At 42.6% G+C, this 21,859-nt stretch overlaps 1 protein-coding gene across 19 annotated transcripts in view; it reads left to right on the top strand.

Moving 5' to 3' along the window:
- The first annotated feature begins 431 nt into the window (after positions 1-431).
- Positions 432-21,859, top strand: part of HECTD1 (HECT domain E3 ubiquitin protein ligase 1) — a 108,926-nt gene continuing 87,498 nt past the window's right edge. For 8 of the 19 annotated variants that reach the window (XM_055291576.2, XM_063645878.1, XM_063645872.1 and 5 more), the window contains exons 1-2: positions 911-1,446; positions 2,869-3,024. In XM_055291576.2, coding sequence (XP_055147551.1) covers positions 2,885-3,024 — 140 coding nt within the window. In that variant the 5' untranslated portion in view covers positions 911-1,446; positions 2,869-2,884. Of the gene's footprint in view, positions 2,353-2,865; positions 3,025-21,859 lie in introns of all 19 variants that reach the window. The other 11 variants (XM_055291579.2, XM_063645871.1, XM_063645874.1 and 8 more) reach the window with 7 other exon arrangements.

A 21,859-nucleotide genomic window follows, 5' to 3' on the forward strand; every position in this document is an offset into this window, starting at 1 on the left:
CGAGGGATCATCCCATCTCAACCTCTCCAGTAGCTGGGACCACAGGTGTGCGTCACCACGTCTGGGTAATTATTTTTTAAATTTTAATTTTTTTGCAGAGACCAGGTCTATGTTGCTCAGGCTGGTCTCGAACTCCGGGCCTCAAGAGAGTAAAATCATAAAGTACTGGGATTACAGGAACTGCAGCGGCCCCAAATGCTGTTCTTTACTCATACCTAGCAGCTCCTCTGGTTGCTTGAGGGACCATGTCTCAAACACTATCATGTCGTATTAATTTTTCTTTTTGTTTAAAAGCTAAAAGTGAGAGTACAGTAGGACGTCTCCGGGCTCCAACTACGTCCTATAAGCATGCATCCTTTATTCTGAATGCTTGTGAAATAAAGTTCGAAAAGAATAACCACATACTTGTGACCACAAGCCACAAGAAACGTAGTCAAAAGTGCACTCTCAGCGCTGCTGCCGACCGGGCACGGCGCTGGGCCTGCATCTGCGCTTTCCTGGGGCCTCAGTGTCTCATCTGTACAACGTTGATAATCGTCGGCAGCACCTCTTTCCCAGGGTTGCTCTGAAGGGTTTTCTTTGGGGTGAACCGCCGGGCGGACGGCCTCCCAGGAGAGGGGGTAGACGCCTTCCTTACGCGACGCACTTCCGTGCGCGAGGAGGGAAGATCGTGGCGGAGTGCGGGTGGCCTGGGCGGAAGGCTCAGCCGGGACAGGTTGGGCCGCAGCTTTGCTGTGCTGTGCCGTGCCGCGCCGTGCCGCGCGACGCTCTCCACAGGAGCGCGCAAAGTGTTAGCCACGGCGCCAAGCAAGCTGGACGTGAGTGCACGAGCGCGCTCGGACTGACAGGGAAGCGAGAAGGGGGCCGGGGCGCACTATAGAAAAGCCGCGGCAGAAACGTACGACCCTGCCCGAGGCGGCAGGGGCGAGAGCGTCGGGGCAGGGGAGGCGACGCGGCGTCCCCAGTTGGCGCCCCTGCGCGGCGGTGGGCCGTCTCCGCAGCGCCCCAGGTGGCCGCCGGCGGGGTTGCCGCCGGGGGAGTGGATTTGCTCCGCCTCCGCCGGGCTCGGCTGCCCTCGGCAGCTTCCCCGCCTGGCTCTCGCTCGACCCTCCACCCCTCCCCCTCCCGGTTCGCGATGGACTGGGCCTCCTCGCCGTGCCGCCGCCTGCAGCACCGCGCGGGCCTCTGAGCTGCAGGGCCTGAGGAGCCGCGTGCTGGGGACGGGACGTCCGCTGGCTGCTGCCGCACGAGAGAACCTCTCGCTTCTCTGTCACCAGGTCCCCGCGGAGGAAGGGGAGGGACGAGGCGCGGCTTTTCCTGTGCCGCCTGCCCGGTTCGACCTGCGCGGCCTGCGGCTTCTTGGGAACTCTAGGGCCGCTGCCGGGCCTGGCTCTGCCCGCGGCCTGCTGGGAGCTGGATCGGAGCGGTTTGGAACGACAAACCCGAGTAAGAGCCTGCGGGAAGGGGAGGCGGGAGCGCCTCGGACCGTCGGAAGGGCCCTGCGTGGGGGCCAGGATCCCGGACGCCCGGCGACTGGCGGAAAGCGAGACCCCGGCACCGAGTGAGGTCGGCCAGGCTGCTGCCGACTTCCCCGCTGGCCCCTTTGTTCCCCTCCCGGGGCCCTGCCGGCGGCGGGGCCCGGCTTGCCCGCGCCAGAGCCCCAGGCCGGCTCCTTTTGCCCTTGAGAAGGGTTCGCTGCCAGGCCTTCGAGTTCCGGGCGCAGCTCCCGGGAGACCCGGCGCCCTGCCTGGCCCGGCGGCCTCCTCTCGGGCACGAAGGCTTGCTGCTGCTTCTCCAGACCTTCCCCTCCTCCTAGACACAGGTAGTTAACTTAGTAGGGTTTGGTACTGGGGAACCAGAGCGCGGGGGCCAGCGCCTCTCAGCGCCCGGCTCGGCCGAGCCCTGGGTGTGGGGTCAACCCCGCTGGTCGCCGCCGTTGGGTGCCCACCGCGCCCCGCTGCCGGCTTTCCACACCTGCGGCTGCGTTACGTGGGACCCAAAGCTGTCCTCCAGTCAGAAGCTTATGGGGCGCTTTTGTAATGACTTGCCTGTTAGGGCTGCTTCTCGGTTTTGTTTTGTTTTTTTTAACCAACTGCCCTATCTTGTGAAGATGGGGAAAGAGGGCCCTAGGTTGGCCTACATTCGGATCCGTAACCTGCTAGTCCATTGCATTTACTTTTAGCCTTTCCTTTTTTTTTTTTTTTTTAACTTTTAAGAATAGTTGTCAAGACTGCCAGAATTCCTAACCAAGTCTTTATTCATAGATAAATCTTGTATATAATTGTCGTTTGTATTTGGACATCTTTGAAATAGAAGTAAATTGAGAAGTCAGCAGAACTTGTGAAATTGGAGGTAATTTTGAAGGAGAAACAATCTGGAGGGGGATTGGATCGAGGTGTTTAGAGTTTCCTCAAAATACTGAATCTAACCCTTATCTGAAGATCAGTTTTGGGTGGAGAAGGAGGAGGATGAAGTTTGCTGGAAAAAACAACCTTTAGTTAGGTGTTCTTTGCCTTTTGGCATAGACTTTAGTGATAGCAGTAGTGGGATCTGAAGCTTGACTGACTGTCTGACACAGACAGCTCTGGTTTCTAGTTAAGCAGCAACCTAATCAGCTTATATACTCTTGTGCAAAACTGGTTTTCATTTGGTATGATATCTGTACGTTAAACCTGGCGGATAAGGAAAGTTGAAAAACTGCATTAAGCACTCTTACGTCCAAACGTACTTAGGGGTCTTTTTTAATTGCTTGGAGGTCACTATGAAAATTTGGTTCTAGCAGATGTAAAGGAAAAAAAATTTAAGCCTAAGCTGTTCAGTCCTGGAATTTAAAGGACTTTTTTCCCTTTACTTTTCAAATTTAAGCAGAGGCTTTTAAAAAACCATGGCAGATGTGGACCCGGATACATTGCTGGAATGGCTACAGATGGGACAGGGAGATGAAAGGGACATGCAACTAATAGCCCTTGAACAGCTATGCATGCTGCTTTTGATGTCTGACAACGTGGATCGTTGTTTTGAAACGTAAGTACATTCCTTCATCATGTTCCTTTGGGTTACTGTAGTGACATCTGTTTTCAACCATTTGCTGACTTCAGTTTGTGTAGAAGTTTCTCTAGTGAATTTTAACACGTATCTTTAAAAATATTCCTGAAGTTTTGTGTTTACACTTTTCCAAGAAATAAAAATTGGTAGATGAAGAAACTCTAGGACTGATAATTACGATGACACAAATACATATTTGTTGAATGAATGGGAATTAGTAGGAATACTAATTTTAACCCATAGCTTGGTTGATTCATTTTCAAAATATGTCATGAACTGGGGAAAATACAAATGTTTATTTTCTTAAAGGTATTTATTTCTGTACCATGAAATTGATTTATGGAATAAGAGATGATAATAAACATATGTTTTGAACTGCCCATTTCTTCATTGATGTTGTCATATGACAGTACTTTTGTTAAAGCAGATTATTGGTTTGTAAATTTCAGTTTGGGAAGGTATAAATTGGATCTTAACCATATAGCAGAAGAGTAGAAAATTTATAGTAGTAGAAACATTTTGAAGTTTGGGAGTTTAAACAATTTTATTGGGAGGTTACAACTTAGTATTTATGCAAAAATATAAAAGATAGTTCATATTAGATAGGCCTTACAGCCATTTTTCCCTCTTATATAAGTCATAACTTGTCCAGTCAGAATAACTATTCTTCTGAGTGTTGAACATGTGTTTAGTTTTTACTGTTTATTTTACATTTGTATTTACAGTTTTGAACTCCCATAATAAGTAATTGAAAACTCTGATGTTTCTTTATTCATTTTAATGCTATTTTAAGGTAATTAGTAGAAAATGTTTGAGATGTTGACCTAAAATTTGGTATAATTATCCTAATGTGTTTTAGGTGAGAATAGAGTCTATATTACTCAACTGGCAAAATTTTTAAAGTACCTTCATTTTTGATTATTGAATAATTTTCAGTTGTAACTCTTGTTAAAACAGTACTAAGATAAAAATCCTTATTAATAAAATTTCCAAATTACAATTAGTTAGTGGTCCATTTATTTCCATTAGTTTTTGTCATTGGCAGAGTTTTGAGTATGGAAGAATAACCTAGCCCTTAGTTGACACTTGTTTCAGCAGGATTTACAGTAGATTTTTTAAAATTTATTTTTAATTTTTATTTTTTTCCTCATCCTGACTCTCAAGATAAAAATTGTGTTCATAGATTTCTTTAGAGGTAACCTGAAAGTTACTTTTGGTATTTTAAAAATCATACTTGTCAGTCAAGTCAATTGTCATTTCGTAGCTTCTGTTTAGTAATAATATGTAGTAGAAGTATTTGTTATGACATTTAAAAAAGTGTTGCCCGATCATTAAAAAGTCAGGAACCAACAGGTGCTGGAGAGGATGTGGAGAAATAGGAACACTTTTACACTGTTGGTGGGACTGACTGTAAACCAGTTCAACCATTGTGGAAGACAGTGTGGTGATTCCTCAAGGATCTAGAACTAGAAATACTGTTTGACCCAGCAATCCCATTACTAGATATATACCCAAAGGATTATAATAATCATGCTGCTATAAAGACACATGCACACGTATGTTTATTGTGGCATTGTTCACAATAGCAAAGACTTGGAACCAACCCAAATGTCCATCAATGATAGACTGGATTAAGCAATTGTGGCACATATACACCATGGAATACTATGCAGCCATAAAAAATGATGAGTTCGTGTCCTTTGTAGGGACATGGATGAAGCTGGAAACCATCATTCTCAGCAAGCTATTGCAAGGACAAAACACCAAATGCATGTTCTCACTCATAGGTGGGAATTGAACAATGAGAACACTGGGACACAAGAAGGGGAACATCACACACCTATGGGGTGTCGTGGGGTGGGGGGAGGGGGGAGGGATAGCATCAGGAGATATACCTAATGTAAATGACAAGTTAGTGGGTGCAGCACACCAATATGGCACATGTATACATATATAACAAACCTGCACGTTGAGCACATGTACCCTAAAACTTAAAGTATAATAAAAAAAAAAGTGTTCCCGTATTAAAACAATTTAAATGAAATTTTTAAATCATGAAATTTATCTCTATGTAAAATCCTTCCATCCTAACATAACAGCTGTTATTTTTTCCATTTTCCTTTCTAGGCTTTATTCACATGTAGTATGATGTAATTTTTTTTTTTTAAGAGACTGGGGCCTACTACGTTGCCCAGGCTGGCCTCGAGCTCCTGGGTTCAAGCGATTCTCCTGCCTCGGCCTCTTCAGTAGCTGGACTACAGGCTGTGCCACCACACCTGGCTTTATAATGTAATTTTAAGGGAATGAACCTAAAGTTAAGTCAGATGTGATTTACTATATGAAGGTACAAGAGTATTTCAAGTTGAAGGGGTTAGCCACGTTTGGTGTAGTGTACCAGTAACCTCCAAAAACTAGACATTTGGTTTAATTTTCTGACTGTTTTGTTTTTAAACATTAGTTTGCTTTTCATTCTACAGCCAGATTTTCTTGTTGTCACGAGGGAAAATTGTCCTGGTTCCTTCTTGAAACTAGTGAGGGACGCATAGTGAGATGGAAAGAATGGGCTGTGCCATCAGAGACTTGGGTTCAGATTCTTGGTCTGCTGTGTTCATTAGCCTCTGAGAGCCTTACTTTCTTCCCGTGTAAAATGGCAGCAGTAGTTTTTTCTTTTCTGTTTTTCCACACAAAGTCTCGCTCTGTTGCCCAGGCTGGAGTGCAGTGGTGTAATCTTGGCTCACTGCAACCTCCACCTCCCAGGTTCAAGTGATTCTCCTGCTTCAGCCTCCCGAGTAGCTGGGACGACAGGTGTGTGCCACCACGCCTGGCTAATTTTTGTATTTTTAGTAGAGATGGGGTTTCACCATGTTGACCAGGATGGTCTCCATCTCTTGATCTCGTGATCCACCTGCCTCAGCCTCCCAAAGTGCTGGGATTACAGGCGTGAGCCACCATGCCTGGCCAGTAGTCTTTTTTCCAATGGGCCTTCTTGTGAGGATTAAAGGAGGAGAATGTATGTTAAGTGTTTTGAGTAAAGTGGGCTGCCCACTGATACCATCATTAATAAATATCTAATTTTGAATTTTATTTTAGCACTTTATTCCATGAATAAAGTGATTGATTTGGGAAGGTCTTTTAAAATTCTTTTAAACAATCAACTCAAGGCAGGCAAAAAAAGCAAGATGATGTGCATATTTTGAATATTGGTAAAAATCTTTCATACTACCTTGATTTCATAAAGTAGTAGCAAATAGGACTTAGTTCTGTCTAATAAACCAAAACATGCCTGTATGTCCTGATAATATGTTTGCCTAATTAGCTTGTCTTAATAGTTACACATCTGTTTAGTCAGGAAAGGCAGGTGGTGTGGTAGAAACAGTGGCCTCTGCAATGGGATAGATAGGCTTGGGTTCAGATACCTGCCTTTTCCACTGAATAGTTGTGTGATGGCCTTTGAAGTCTGTTTCCTCATCCTTGCAGGATTTTTCTGAAAATAAATGGGATAATAGTCAAGGATTTCTTTTTCCTTTAACTTAGTATTGTACATGGCTCTCCACTTTTTTTTTTTTTTTTTGAGACAGAGTCTCGCTCTGTCACCTAGGCTGGAGTGCAGTGGCTATTTTAGCCATGCCCGGCTAATTTTTGTATTTTTAGTAGAAACGAGGTTTCCCTGTGTTGGCCAGGATGGTCTCAATCTCCTGACCTCGTGATCCACCCGTCTCAGCCTCCCAAAGTGCCGGAATTACAGGCGTGAGCCACCGCACCCGGCCGGCTCTCCACTGTTTGTATCCATTTTGACAGTGTCTTTCTGAAGTTAAAGGAATATAACTTTTTCTATGATGTGTCAGTGCTTCTTACTAATGCCTGAACTTATCAAGGTAATGCTCCAGAAAGTAAAACACGTTCAAGATTGGTTTTTGCTTTTACCTGATGTATCATTGAGTTCTAAAATGTAATATGGCCGGGTGCGGTGGCTCACGCCTGTAATCCCAGCACTTTGGGAGGCTGAGATGGGCAGATCACTTGAGGTCAGGAGTTCAAGACCAGCCTGGCAAACATGGTGAAACCCCATGTCTACTAAAAATACAAAATTTAGCTGAGCATTGTGGCATGTGCCTGTAACCCCAGCTACTTGGGAGGCTGAGGCAGGAGAATCTCTTGAACCTGGGAGATGGAGGTTGCAGTGAACCAAGATTGTGCCATTGCACTCCAGCCTTGGTGACAGAGTGAGACCCTGCCTCCAAAAAAAAAAGTAAGTAATATGAGTTATTAGCTAATGAGTATTTTGTATTCACATCAAAACAGGTGATATCATATGTATTAATGTTATAAATATGTATCATGGGCATTTCTAGATCTTGCTACTAAATCTGAATATAATTTGAAAGTTATGTCCTCTGGAAATTGAGCATCTCAGAAGATGCTTTTAGGTACTAGAAGGCTTTATTTAAAAAATAATGATGTCACTTAATTTTGAGGGCACAAAAGGATATACCAGAAAAAGTCCGTTGTCTTCCCTTTCCTGTCTCCTGGTTACTTGGTTCCTCTTCCCAGAGGAAACCACTGTTAATCATTTTCTAGTGTATCCATCAAGAGATATCCAGGGAACATTGTTTTGAGTCCGGATTCCAAAGCTGTTGAACACAGTGGTAAAAAAATCTTTTTTGATATGTTTACACTAAAAGGTAAAAAATACCTGTACAGGAATAAGTTTTTTAACCTTTAAATTGTCTAGTTTATGTCAGGTCTTGGAAAGATATGGTGATGATCAAAACAAATACAGCACCTTATGGTGCCTAATAGTCTAATAGGGAAAACAGATAATTATGGAAAAAAAAATATGGTTACAAACTGTGTTAAATGTCATGAAGGAAAAGCTCAGGGTACTATGTCAGCATGAAGCCGGGACAAGACCTGGAGAGGTGGGGATGGACAGAGGGGTCTTTGGGGAAGTGGTTTTTCTTTTTTTTTTTTTTTTTTCGAGACAAGAATCTTGCTCTGTCGCCCACACTGTAATAGCGTGATCTGAGCTCACTGCAACCTCCACTTCCCAGGTTCAAGTGATTCTCCTGCCTCAGCCTCCCCAGTAACTGGAATTACAGACACACGCCACCATGCCCGGCTACTTTTTGTATTTTTTTTTTTTTTGAGACGGAGTTTGGCTCTGTCGTCTAGGCTGGAGTGCAGTGGCGCAATCTCAGCTCACTGCAAGCTCCGCCTCCTGGGTTCACGCCATTCTCCTGCCTCAGCCTCCCGAGTAGCTGGGATTACAGGCGCCCGCCACCGCGCCCGGCTAATTTTTTGTATTTTTAGTAGAGACGGGGTTTCACCGTGTTAGCCAGAATGGTCTTGATCTCCTGACCTCGTGATCCACCTGCCTCGGCCTCCCAAAGTGCTGGGATTACAGGCGTGAGCCACCGCGCCCGGCCCTTACTTTTTGTATTTTTAAGTAGGGATCGGGTTTCACTACGTTGGTCAGGCTGATCTCGAACTCCTGACCTTAAGTTATCCGCCCGCCTTGGCCTCCCAAAGTGCTGGGATTACAGGCGTGATCTTTTTTTTTTTTTTTTTTTTTTTTTTTAATTAGATGGAGACAAGGTCTCACTAGGTTCCCCAGGCTGATCTAGAACTCCTGAGCTTAAGTGATCCTCCCGCCTTGGCCTTCCAAAGTGCTGGGATTACAGGCGTGAGCCTGGCCAAGAAAGGGGAAGTGGTTTTTCCTAGAGCTAGGAAGGATGAGTAAGAAGAGATAGGAAGTGGGGACAAAACAAACAAATGCTTGTAGACTTGATAGGAGGCTATGATCCAGAGAGATAGAGGGTTTTGTGATGAAAGTAGAAAGTTGAATAGATTTGAGAGAGATTTGGAAGGCAAGATAGTCAGGACTTGTCCAGTGATTAAATATGAGAGAGTGAGAAGGAAGTGTTGTGGATGACTCAGGTTACAATGGATGATGATGCCACTCACTGAGAGAGAACACTGGAAGAGGACCCTGTTTGAGAGATTGAGATCATGAGTTTGGGTTTGGATATGTTGAGTATGAAGTACTTTTGAGACATCTCAGTGGAGATATTAAGCAAGCAGTTGTATAAATGGAAATTGGAGGTGAAGCCTGGATTAGAGAAAAATTTTAGAGTCAAGCGCCTGTGGAGGTTAATTGTGGCCGTGAGATGTGATTGCGATCTAGGGCAGTGATGCTTAAACTCTGTGGTCTCAGGACTTTCTTAAGTTCTTAAAAATTATTGTGGATCCTGAAGAACTTTTATGTTAGTATGCTTACTGCTCTTTGCCATATTCAGAATGAAACTGGGAAGTTTTTTTGTTGTTGTTTGTTTTTTTTGAGATGGAGTCTTGCTCTGTCACCCAGGCCGGAGTGCAGTGGCACAATCTTGGCTCACTGCAACCTCTGCCTCCTGGGTTCAAGTGATTCTCCAGCAGCAGCCTCCCTAGTAGCTGGGATTACAGGTGCACGCCACCACGTCTGGCTAATTTTTGTATTTTTAGTAGAGACGGGGTTTCACCATGTTGGCCAGGCTGATCTTGAACTCCTGACCTCAGGTCAGAACCCAGGAGGCAGAGCTTGCAGTGAGCCGAGATCAAGCCACTGCACTCCAGCCTGGGCGACAGAGCGAGACTCTGTCTCCAAAAAAAAAAAAAAAATTATAATAATAAACCCCTTACATGTTAAAATTTTTTTGTGAAAAATAACTTTTTTAAAAGAAAACATTTTGGGAGAGTAGAGGCATTAATTTACATTTTTGCAAATCTCCTTAAAGTCTGCCTTAATGGAAGATAGCTGGATTCTCATATCTGCTTCTGCATTCAGTTTGTTGCATTATGTTATTTTGATTGAAATATATGAAAAAATCATCCACAGATGTATTTGGGAAAGGGAAGAATATTAAATTTTTAATGTAATCATGGATATGCTTCTTTGATAACATGTCAAAATTCAACAAGTGATAGTTTCTTAAGGATTAGTTATAATGTGGATTCTGTTTTTTTTTTTTTTTCTTCGAGACAGAGTCTGGCACCCAGGTTGGAGTGTAGTGGTGCGATCTTGGCTCACTGCAACCTCCACCTCCTAGATTCAAGCAGTTCTCCCGCCTTAGCCTCCTAAGTAGCTGGGACTACAGGCGCACACAACCACACCGGAATAATTTTTTAATTTTTAGCATTTTATGTTGCTTAGGCTGGCCTCGAGCTCCTTACCTCAAGTGATGCACCTGCCTTGGCCTCCCAAAGTGCTGGATTACAGGCATGAGCCACTGCAACCTACCAGGATTAGTTATAATGTGGATTCTGATATCATATCAGTGAACTTATACTCACTCGGTTACATTAAAATCCGATGGTCTGTCTTATACTTTGAGTAACTGTTTTACCCATATTTACTTTTGCAAAAATCATGCATTGGTCATGTGGAAAGTATCAGTCCACCGAGTTACACAGATTTTCCAAATGTGGACATATCTCATTCCACAGTGCCAAAAAGTCATATTTGTCAGTATGACTACCACTCTCATCAGACAAGTTTTTAAATATTCAGAAGCTGTCAAGCTCATGGGGTCAAATGCAAGTTTTCCAAAAATGTCAATTTTGCTTGTAAAGTTGAGTGTTATGTTTGGCAACAAATACAGTTGATTGTTTTCCTTGAAATGAAAGGCATAGGTGATTAAATTTTGAAAAAATGTTTGCCAGATATCCAAGTCTGAATGATCAGTTTGTCTGATAGTCCTTCAAGTAAAAATGGTATTGCAAGAAAAAAGTGGCTAATTCAGTTCTCAAGTGTGTACTTTGCTATTATTCTTCAGTATGCAGTGCTTTATAATTAATTCCCATTTCCTTTAAGTAGAATATTGAAAAGATGTATCTTCAGGGGTTGAGATTTAGTAAATTTAATAATTTTGTTGCTTCATCTAGTTTATTCTTTGGTGAAACTGGCTTTTTTCTTAATACCAGTGCTTGGCAGTGAAGAATACAGTTAACTAGTAGTACAGGTTAGTGCTACTGCCTTGATTCATGTTAAAGCACCTGCAGTTTTATCCACCATTGCTTTTGCATCATTAGTGCACATGTCAACACAGGAAAGAAAGTGATTCAAGAAGAGAAAGGGCAGTTGTTTTGAATACTAGTGAGAGGTCAAGTAGGGGTTAGATGAAAAGATGTCCTTTAGATTTAGCAACATTCTCAAGGTCATTGATCTTAATGAGAGCTGAGTGGAGTGGTGGTGAGGGGCAGATCTGAATGGGTTGAGGAGTGAGTGGAACATGAAATGGAGGACATGTGGAAACTTTTTTGAAGAATTGAAATGGAAAAGGAGTGTGGGGTTTTTTCTTTTAAAGGTCAAAGAGATAAGAAAGAGAGTGAATAATCCCTAGGGTAAGGATTCTGAAAAACTGGGAGAGAATTGGCTTTTGTATAGAAGCAGTGCTTCTTAAATTTTAATGTGCATAACGAGAATCACCTGGGGATCATGTTAAAATGCATATTCTGGTTCAGTTGGTCTTATATGAAGCTTGATATTCTGCATTTCTAATATGGTCCTAGATTATGCAGAAGCCATTGGTCAGAAAATCCCACCTTGAGTAGCAAAACCCTGATCCACTGGTGGAGAGATTGGTTTTAGGCAGAAAGAAGTTGTGTACTACTGTTGTAACAGAGAAGATAGAGACGTTAGATGCACATGTTTTGGGTTTGATGGTAAAAAGTTGAAGGGCTGGGGCTGGGTGTGGTGGTTCATGCCCATCTGTAATCCCAGCACTTTGGGAGGCCGAGGCGGGTGGATCAGTTGAGGTCAGGAGTTCGAGACCAGCCACAATACCTGGCCCTGAGTTATAGTCTTAAAAATTGATTTACCTGTACTACTCCCTTTTACAGAATCTGTTGGGTTCTTTACCTACCGGATCAAATTTAAATGTCTTCAAAGACCCCTCCTGCATATTCTCACATGCATACACTACTTCCACTTTACTATACTTTCAGTTCTCCACTGGACTACGAGCTCATCTTTGTTCTCCCATTGCTAAGCATAGTGCCTGGCACACAAATAGCTAATATCCAGATAGTGAAGGAGTGAATTGAAGAAATTGCTTATATTGGACCTATTTTCCACCTAATGCCTAAAATGCCCATGGAAGGTATTTGTGGAGTTGAGAAACTGGTTGTTAGTATGCGGGAGGAAGAGTATTATATTCTTTTTTTTTTAGCAGAAATAGTATCAATAAGTACTTTCCTTACTTCCTACCATTAATGTACCTGCCTTTTCTTTCTTTCTTTCTTTTTTTTTTTTTTTTTTTGAGATGGAGTCTTGCTCTGTTGTGTAGGCTGGAGTGCAGTGGCGCAATCTCGGCTCACTGTAACCTCTGCCTCCGGGGTTCAAGCAATGCTTCTGCCTCAGCCTTCTGAGTAGCTGGGACTACAGGCGCACGCTACCATGCCCAGCTAATTTTTTGTATTTTTAGTAGAGACAGGGTTTCACCATATAGGCCAGGCTGGTCTCGAACTCCTGACCTCGTGATCCGCCTGCCTTGGCCTCCCAAAGTGCTGGGATTACAGGTGTGAGCCACCGCACCTGACTTGTACCTGCCTTTTCTATATTGACCTGTTTTCTTCTACCCAATGGCAGAGTAATAGGGAAATGAATTACTTTTGTTGATCAGCCCTGACCCTGTTCTGGAGAAGGAATGTTCATTGATATATCAAATATGTATAATCCTCAAGAGTTAAATAAATGAGCCGAACACGGTGGCTCATGCTTGTAATCCCGGTACTTTGGGAGGCTTAGTCAGGTGGATAACTTAAACTCAGGAGTACAAGTCCAACCTGGCCAACATGGCAAAACCCCGTCCCTACTAAAAATACAAAAATTAGCAGGGTGTGGTGGCACATTCCTGTAATCCCAGCTTCTCAGGAGGCTGAGGCACGAGAATCGCCTGAACCCGGGAGGTGGAGGTTGCAGTGAGCCTAGGTTGCACTACCACACTCCAGCCTGGGAGACAGAGTGAGACTCTGTCTCAAAAAAAAAAAAAAAAAAAAGTTAAATGAATTCCTATAAACAGACAGCAACTGTGTATGTGCTTCTTTTCAGTGGACAGCAGAGAGAAGTGCTGGAATGAGAAGCACTGTCTGTGAGGGTTTCTAACCTGGGGCTCCAAGGGGTCCATAGGTGATTAAATTCAGGGAGCTTTTGTGATGATTACCAAAGTTTCTGTCAGCTAAAAAAATGTAGAGGCCAGGTGCCACTGGTGGCTCATGCCTGTAATCCCAGCACTATGGGAGGCCGGGGCGGGTGGATCACCTGAAGTCGGGAGTTCAAGACCAGTCTGGCCAATATGGTGAAACCCCGTCTCTACTAAAAATACAAAAATTAGCAGAGGTCTGGTGGCATTCGCCTGTAATCTCAGCTACTTGGGAGTCTGAGGCAGGAGAATTGCTTGACCCTGGGAGGCGGAGGTTGCAGTGAGCCGAAATTGCACCACTGCACTGCAGCCTGGGCTACAGAATGAGACCCTGTCTCAAAAAAAAAAAAAAAAAAAAAAAAAAAAAGTTAAAAACCACTGTTAATAGTTTTAACAGGAAAAATACAAGGAAAATTTATCAGAGATAGATTTTTATCATTTTTATGTATAGGTATGACATTGTGTTTTATAACGCTTTGTAAGTGTACTTTGCATAGTTCTTGACTGTATCATTAGATTGAATTCCTCAGAGTCAGTGAAGTCTTTCTTACCTTTCTTACTCATCTTTGTATCCTGCCCCCAACACTTAGCATAGCACTTGGCATAGAAAGGCATTCAGTAGATATGTTGAATGAATTGCAGTCAAATTTGTATGTGTATTTTAATTGGAGAAAAGCAAGCTTACATCTTATAATTGGACTTTACCCCCTTTTTCTTTGCAAGGGAAAACCATAATTTTCAGCTACTATACCAGGAGTTATTTTTGGCTCAGCAATACCAAGAAAGTCAAGGCTGGGAGCAGAGGCAAAATGGAATATGAAATGGATCAAAAGATGTTGTGTTATTGTCTTTAAGAAACCAGATGTGTTCAGGTTTTTCAGTTAAAATGTTTCATTTTTTTAAAATGAAGTGCCTGATTTACAGACTATTTTATAAAATATCTCTACTACAGGTAACGCCCTTTATTATTTTTTTTAAAACAGTTAAATTCTTTCATGTCGTTGCCAATCTTCTGAAATCTTGGCCCAAGTCCAAGTGATATAGCCTGAAAAAAGCATGTGGGTAGTTATAGTACAGAAAATATTACAGTTCCCAGGGAAATTCTTTCTCTTTGGAACCTCATGTAACCTTTTTTTTATTGCTTCCATCAGGGAAAGATTCTGATGTCTTTACAGGTAGCATTTTGGAAACCAGTGCCTAATTTGGAGTCATCTGAAGATTCTTCTTAATCTCACTTGTGTGGTTGACTGCTCTGACAGGAGTTCTGTATAGACTGATTGATCCTAAAGTTTCCTAAATAGGCTTCCTAATCTGTTGGTATTATATTAATAATATAGTACTCACGTTAAGATAATAAAAAAGAATTTGTACCTATAATGTAAGAGATAAATACCTGGCAAGCTTAAAATTTTGAGTAATTGTAATTATATATAAAATTTTGTGCCATAGAAGTATCATTTTAGCATTATTCAGGGAGGGCTGTGATTATTCTATGAATGATAGTTAATTTTATCCTAAATTTGTTTAAATTACATACGGGGAAATTAGCTTTTTATTATTGTACATTGCTGTGAGTCATGTAACCATCACTATAATTGAAATGCAGAACATTTTCATCACTTTGAAACATCATTTAGTGCTGTCCCTTTGAGCTCAAACCCTTTCCCCATCCCAGTGCCTGGCACTTGGTGGCCTGTTTTCTGTTGATATAGTTTTGACTTCTCTAGAATGTCATGTAAATGGAATCATATATACAATACATAGTTTTTTGAGTCTGATTTCTTTCACTTAGCATATTGCATTTGAGATTCATCTATGTTGCTATTGTGTCAATAGTTCATTCTCTTTAATTGCTAAGTAATATTCCTTTTCATGGATGTTTTGGTGATTATGACCTAAACTGCTATAAACAGTAGTGTATAGATTTTGTGCGTATGTGAGAACATAAGCTTTTAAAAAATATGTATTTATTTATTTGTTTTTTGAGACAGAGTTTCGCTCTTGTTGCCCAGGCTGGAGTGCAGTGGCGTGATCTTGGCTCACTGCAACCTCCGCCTCCTGGGTTCAACCGATTCTTCTGCCTCAGCCTCCCAAGTTGCTGGGATTAGAGGTGCCCACCACCATATCTGGCTAATTTTTGTATTTTTAGTAGGAACGGGATTTCACCATGTTGGCCAGGCTGGTCTCAGACTCCTGACCTCGGGTGATCTGCCTGCCTCAGCCTCCCAAAGTGCTGGGATTACAGGCATGAGCCACCAAGTCCGGCCATAAGTTTTTATTTCTTCTGAAATTCTTGGAGATAAATTCAACAAGATGTAGAAATTGAAAAACTTATTTCAAAATTTATATGGAAATGCAAAGGACTTATGCTTTCCAAAACAACTTTTATGAAGAACAAAGTTGGGAACTAACACTAGTCTATATTTCATTATTTATCATACAGCTACAGTAATCAAGACAATGTGGTACTGATATAAACATAGACAAATAGAACTGTGGAACAGAATATAGAGTTCAGAAATAGACTTCCACGTATACGGAAAACTTATTTTGACAAAGGTACAAAGGCAGTTCAGTAGAAAAAGGATAGTTTTTTTTGTGATGCTGAAACAATTGGATATCCATATGCAATAAGTTTAACTTTGATACGTATCTCACACTATATATATTTTAAAAAACCCAAATGAATCATAGACCTAGTTGTAAAACCTAAAACTATAAAACTTCTAGAAGAAAACATAGGAGAAATTCATTATGACCTTGCGTTATGCAAATATTTCTTTAGATAAGCACCAAAAGAACAATTCGTAAGAGAATAAATTTTTATGTTCGAAAGTTTTTACTACTAATTTAGTTTATGTGATAGATATAGAATTATCCAGGTTATCTAATGCTGCTTGCGTGAGTTTTGGTAGAATGTCTTATTTTATTTTTTTTTGAGGTTGAGTCTCGCTCTGCCGCCAGGCTGGAGTGCAGTGGTGTGATCTTGGCTCACTGCACCCTCTGCCTCCTGGGTTCAAGTGATTCTCCTGCCTCAGTCTCCTGAGTAGCTGGAATTACAGGCACGTGCCACCACGCCCGGCTAATTTTTTGCATTTTTAGTAGAAACGGAGTTTCACCATGTTAGCCAGGCTGGTCTTGAACTCTTGACCTCAGGTGATCTGCCCGCCTTGGCCTCCCAAAGTGCTGAGATTACAGGCGTGAGCCACCACCCCTGGCCAGTAGAATGTCTTGTAAGGAATTTGTCTGTTGAATCTGAATTTAAATTTATGGGCATAGAGTTGTTTGTGATACTCCCTTTTATCCTTTTGATATCTGTAGGGTCTTTAGTGATAAACCCCCTTTTCATCCTGATACTGGTTATTTTTATCCTTTTTATTTTGGTTAATCTGGCTAGAGATTTAGCCATTGTCCAAGAACCTTTTCTAAGAACCAGCTTTTGGCTTCATTCATTTTCCCTATTTTTCTGTTTAAAGTTTTATTGATTTCTGTTCTTTGTTATTGCCTTCTGCTTTGGTTTTGGGCTTAATTTGCTCTTTTTTTCCTCTGTTTTCTGTTTTTTTTTTGAGACAGAGTCTCGCCCTGTCACCCAGGCTGGAGTGCAGTGACAGGGATGTTGGCTCACTGCAAGCTCCAGGTCCTGGGTTCAAGCGATTCTCCTCCTACCTTAGTGGATTACAGGCGCTCAAGACCACACCTGGCTAATTTTTGTATTTTTAGTAGAGATGGGATTTCACCAAATTGTCCAGACTGATCTGGAACTCCTGACCTCAGGTGATCCACCTGCCTCAGCGTCCCAAAGTGCTGGGATTACAGGCATGAGCCACCACGCCGGGCCTTTTTCTCTGTTTTTCTTTCTTTCTTTCTTTTTGAGATGGAGTTTCGCTTTTGTTGCCCAGGCTGGAGTGCAATGGTGTGATCTTGGCTCACTGCAACCTCTACCTCCCGGGTTCAATCGATTCTCCTACCTCAGCTTCCTGACTAGCTGGGATTACAGGCATGCACCACCACATCTGGCTAGTTTTTTTTTTTTTTTTTTTTTTGTATTTTTAGTAGAGACGGGATTTCTCCATGTTGGTCAGGCTGGTCTCTAACTCCCAAGCTCAGGTGATCCGCCTGCCTCGACCTCCCAAAGTGCTGGGATTACATGCGTGAGCCAGCACGCCCGCCCTTCTCTGTTTTCTTAAGTGAAAGCTGGGGTTTGATTTTTGAAAGCTGGGGTTTGAGGCCTGAAGCATTTAATGCCATAAATTTCTCTTTATATACTACTTTAGTTGTATCCTACAAAGTTTGATGCTATATATTTATTTCAGTCAGTTGGTAATTTTTTTTTTTTTTTTTTGAGACGGGGTCTGGTCCATACAGAGAAACACCGTCTCCAGCCGAGGCTGGAGTGCAGTGGTGTCATCTTGGCTCACTGCAGCCTCGACCTCCCAGGCCCAAGCCATTTTTCCCTACCTCAGCCTCCTGACTAGCTGGGATTACAGGCATGTGCCACCATACCTGGCTTATTTTTGTATTTATTGTAGAGACAAGGTTTTGCTATGTTGCTCCAGGCTGGTCTGGAACTCCTGAGCTAAAGCCATCTGCCTGCCTCGGCCTCCCAAAGTGCTAGGATTACAGGCGTGAGCCACTGCACCCGGCCAGTCACAACATACTAACTAAGGAAATAAGCAAATTATGGGATAGTATTTATAGTATGGTTTTACTTGTGAATAACGAAAACATAAAATGTTTAAGTATATGGAAAAATGAAGCCAGGCGCAGTGACTCAGATCTGTAACCCCAGTGCTTTGGGAGACTGCGGCAGGAGGATTGCTTGAGCCCAGGAGTTTGGAGCTCCTGAAACATCCAGGTAGCAGGGAGTTATGATTGCACAGCTGTACTCCAGCCTGAGTGACAGAGCGAGACACTGTCTTTTTAAAAAACAAAACCAAAAAAGGTGGGGTGCAGTGGGGCATGCCTGTAATCTCAGCACTTTGGGAGGCTGAGGTGGGAGGATCATTTGAGGACAGGAGTTGGAGACCAGTCTGGGCAACAGAGAGATAACTTATCTCTTAAAAAAATCAATATATAAAAAATAGGGCCTGGCGCGGCGACTCCCCACACTTGGGAGGCCAAGGTGGGAGGATTGCTTGAGCCCAGGAGTTTGAGACCAGCTTGGGCAACATAGCGAGACCCCCATCTCTACAAAAAATAAAAAAAAAATTAGCCACGTATGTGGTGTTTAAGCCTGCAGTGAGCTGTAATTGTGCCATCGTACTCCAGTCTGGCCTACAGAGCAAGACTGACACTCTTAGAATTAAAAACAAAACAAGAAAAGGACTAACACTCATCAATCTTTAGATACAATATTACCTCTTTGGTTGAAATTATGGGGACATTCACTTTGTACATTATATGTTTCTATGGTATTTTTACTTTATTGCTTTGTACTCAGAAAAAAGCTAAGCCACAATCTGGACTCAGTGAGTTCATCCTGATCTTTTGCCCTTTGGCTCTGATTTCCAGCCGCACCACAATACTTGCAGATCATTTATATCAGTTACTTATTACTGTGTGACAAATCACCCCAAAGTTAGTAGTATTAAACAAGAATTATGCTAACAGATTATCTGGATTTTAAAAACCGGAAAGGGTAGAGTGGAGATGGCTTGTCTCTGTTCTGCGATATCTGGGACCTCTAGGAAATCTCAAAGATGGGAAGTGACTTGCCACTTAGGCACTAGAATCACCAGATGATTTGTTCTGTTGCATGTGGTTGAGCCTGGCTTCTAGCTGGGACCTTGCCTAGATTTTTTAGTTGGAACACCTACATGTGGACTCTCAATGTGGATGCTTAGGTTTCCTCACAGGATGGTGACTGGGTTCTAAGAGCATGAGTCCCAAAAGAATGCAGCAGAAGCTGTATCATCTTTTGTTCATTGAGTTAGCATTTGAAGTCACACAGTGGTCACTTTCACTATAATCATAAGCCTGCTCAGATTCAAGAGGAAAGAACACAGGCCCTCTCATAGGGAAGACTATCAAAGTCACATTGTAAAAAAGAATATGTGGGGTGGGAGGTAGATAATGTTGTGGACATCCCGTGGCTCCAGTGGCGCAATCGGTTAGCGCGCGGTACTTATAAGATAATGTTGTGGACATCATTGGAAAATACTAGCTGCCTCATCATGTAATTCCTCAAGCATCTTTTCTAAGACAGGGTCTCACTCTCATCCAGGCTGGAATGCAGCTCACTGCAGCCTCTACCTCCTGGGCTCGAGTGATCCTCCTACCTCAGCCCTCTACCCCCGCATCTGGTAGCTGGGACTATAGGCGTGCACCACCATGCCTAGCTAATTATTTAAAATTTTTGTAGAGATGGGATCTCGCTATGTTGCCCAGGCTGGTCTTGAACTCCTGGGCTCAAGCAGTCCCACCTTGGCCTCCCAAAGTGCTGGGATTAATGGTGCGAGCCACTGTGCCTGGCTCATGCATTTGGATTTTATCCTCAGGGTACTGAAGGATATGAAATTAGCAGATTTGTGTTTTAAAAAAATATCTTTGGTAATAGGTAATAGATAATAGAATGGTGAATGGACTGGAGAGTCTAGTGAGAGATTCCGGTTAGGAAGCTGTGGTAGTAATACAAAAAAGAAGTGAGGAGGGTTGGAATTCTAAGGACAGGTACTAAACCGAGTTAGGAGGTAGAACCAACAAGATTAAGTCTTAGATTTTGTATTTTAGAAACAAGAGTTCTGGAAAACTTTTATGAATTTTACTTGAGTGACTAGGCAATATGGTAGGTTATAGGGTATGAGTAATAAGGCTTTTGGTAGAGAAGCTTCTTTTAGTTTTGGGCAAGTTATGTTTGGAGGCTCCTGAAACACATCCAGGTGGCAGTAGATGAGTAGGGGAGGCAGTTGTGTATGCAGTTCTGTTATTTAGGAGAGCAGTTTGGCCTAGAGGCTAGAGTTGACATTTTGCTTTACTATGGGAAATGAGAGATGAAAGTGGATTCAGTTGTTTGTGTTGTGGGAAAGTTGTGGGCAGGTGGGTAGAGTGAGGTGGGTGACCCTGTGGGAATTGGGCCAGGATGAAGTTGTGTGTGGAGGGATGGGGGTATATTTGTGAGGGATTGGACATGTGTGGTGGAGGTCAGTAAGGGAGCTGAAGGAATTCTTTTCATTTGGCTTCTCATTCTAGATGCAAAAAAAAGTTATTCAGCATGTAAAACACTAGTGTCACTTCTGTGCAGGAAACTCTGCTGCGTGCTGTATGAAATAAATCCCTAGTCCTGAGGAGCTTTTAGGAGAGAGTTACAATGGATAAGAAGAAATAAAATATAAATTGTAAAGTTAAGAGAAGAAACAGGCCTGTTTGGGGTAGTTGGGGAAGGTAGTCTAAAAGTCTAGGAGGTGACATTTAGGCTGAGATAGGAAGAATAACAAGGCCAGGCGCCAGTGGCTCACACCTGTAATCCCAGTACCTTGGGAGGCCGTGGCGGGTGTATCACAAGGTCAGGAGATGGAGACCAGCCTGGCCAATATGGTGAAACCTCGTCTCTACTAAAAATACAAAAATTAGCCAGGTGTGGTGGCGGGCGCCTGTAATCCCAGCTACTTAGGAGGCTGAGGCAAGAGAATCGCTTGAACGCAGGAGGTGGAGGTTGAAGTGAGCTGAGATCGTGCCACTGCACTCCAGCCTGGGCGACAGAGCAAGACTCTGTCTCAAAAAAAAAAAAAAAAAAAGGAAGAATAACAAAGAGCTAGCTTTGGAAAGAGTTAGGGGAAAAGGATTTTAGACAGATGGAACAGCACACACATTAGCTTTTATCTATCTATCTATCTATATCTATCTATCTATCTATCTATCTATCTATCTATCTATCTATCTATCTATCTATCTATCTATCTATCTACAGCTGTCTCTATATTTTGAAACCCATGTGTTCAGGCCAGGTGTGGTGACTCACGCCTGTAATACCAGCTCTTTGGGAGGCCAAGGTGGGCAGATCACCTGAGGTCTGGAGTTTGAGACCAGCCTGGCCAACGTGGTGAAACCCTGTCTCTACTAAAAAATACAAAAATAAAATTAGCCAGGCCCAGTGGCTTGTGCCTGTAGTCCCATCTCCTTGGGAGGCTGAGGCAGGAGAATTGCTTGAACCCAGGAGGCAGTGAGCTGAGATTGTGCCACTGCACTCCGGTGATAGAGTGAGACTCCGTTTCGAAAAACAACAACAAAGAAAAACAAAAAACCATGAGTTCGTACAAGTATCTCTAGTTCTAATCTAACACCACAGGGCTCATGCTAGTTTTCTCTTTCTATATTTTCAGTTCTCTTTTCCTTCAGTGAGAAACATGGCTCCCATTATCCTTAATATATTTATTTGATCAATTCTTCTGTATGTATCAATTGCCCATCACTGGGACATTCCATTGCACAAATGTCCTGTTCACTTTGCTCATGCTGTAATATCCTATACCAGAATGATCTCCTCTTCTTTCCAGATATGCTGCTCCTCAGTGCCAGTGCTGGACATAACTCTTATGTAGATGTATGAGGGGTTATTTCAGTAGTCCAAACCAGACTTTGAAGTTGGCTTAGATTAGAGGTTTTTTATTTTAACTTAATTTAATTTTGTTTTATTTTTG

Source organism: Symphalangus syndactylus, chromosome 9 (assembly GCF_028878055.3).
Source record: "Symphalangus syndactylus isolate Jambi chromosome 9, NHGRI_mSymSyn1-v2.1_pri, whole genome shotgun sequence".
In the NCBI taxonomy this organism is placed as follows: Eukaryota; Metazoa; Chordata; class Mammalia; order Primates; family Hylobatidae; genus Symphalangus; species Symphalangus syndactylus.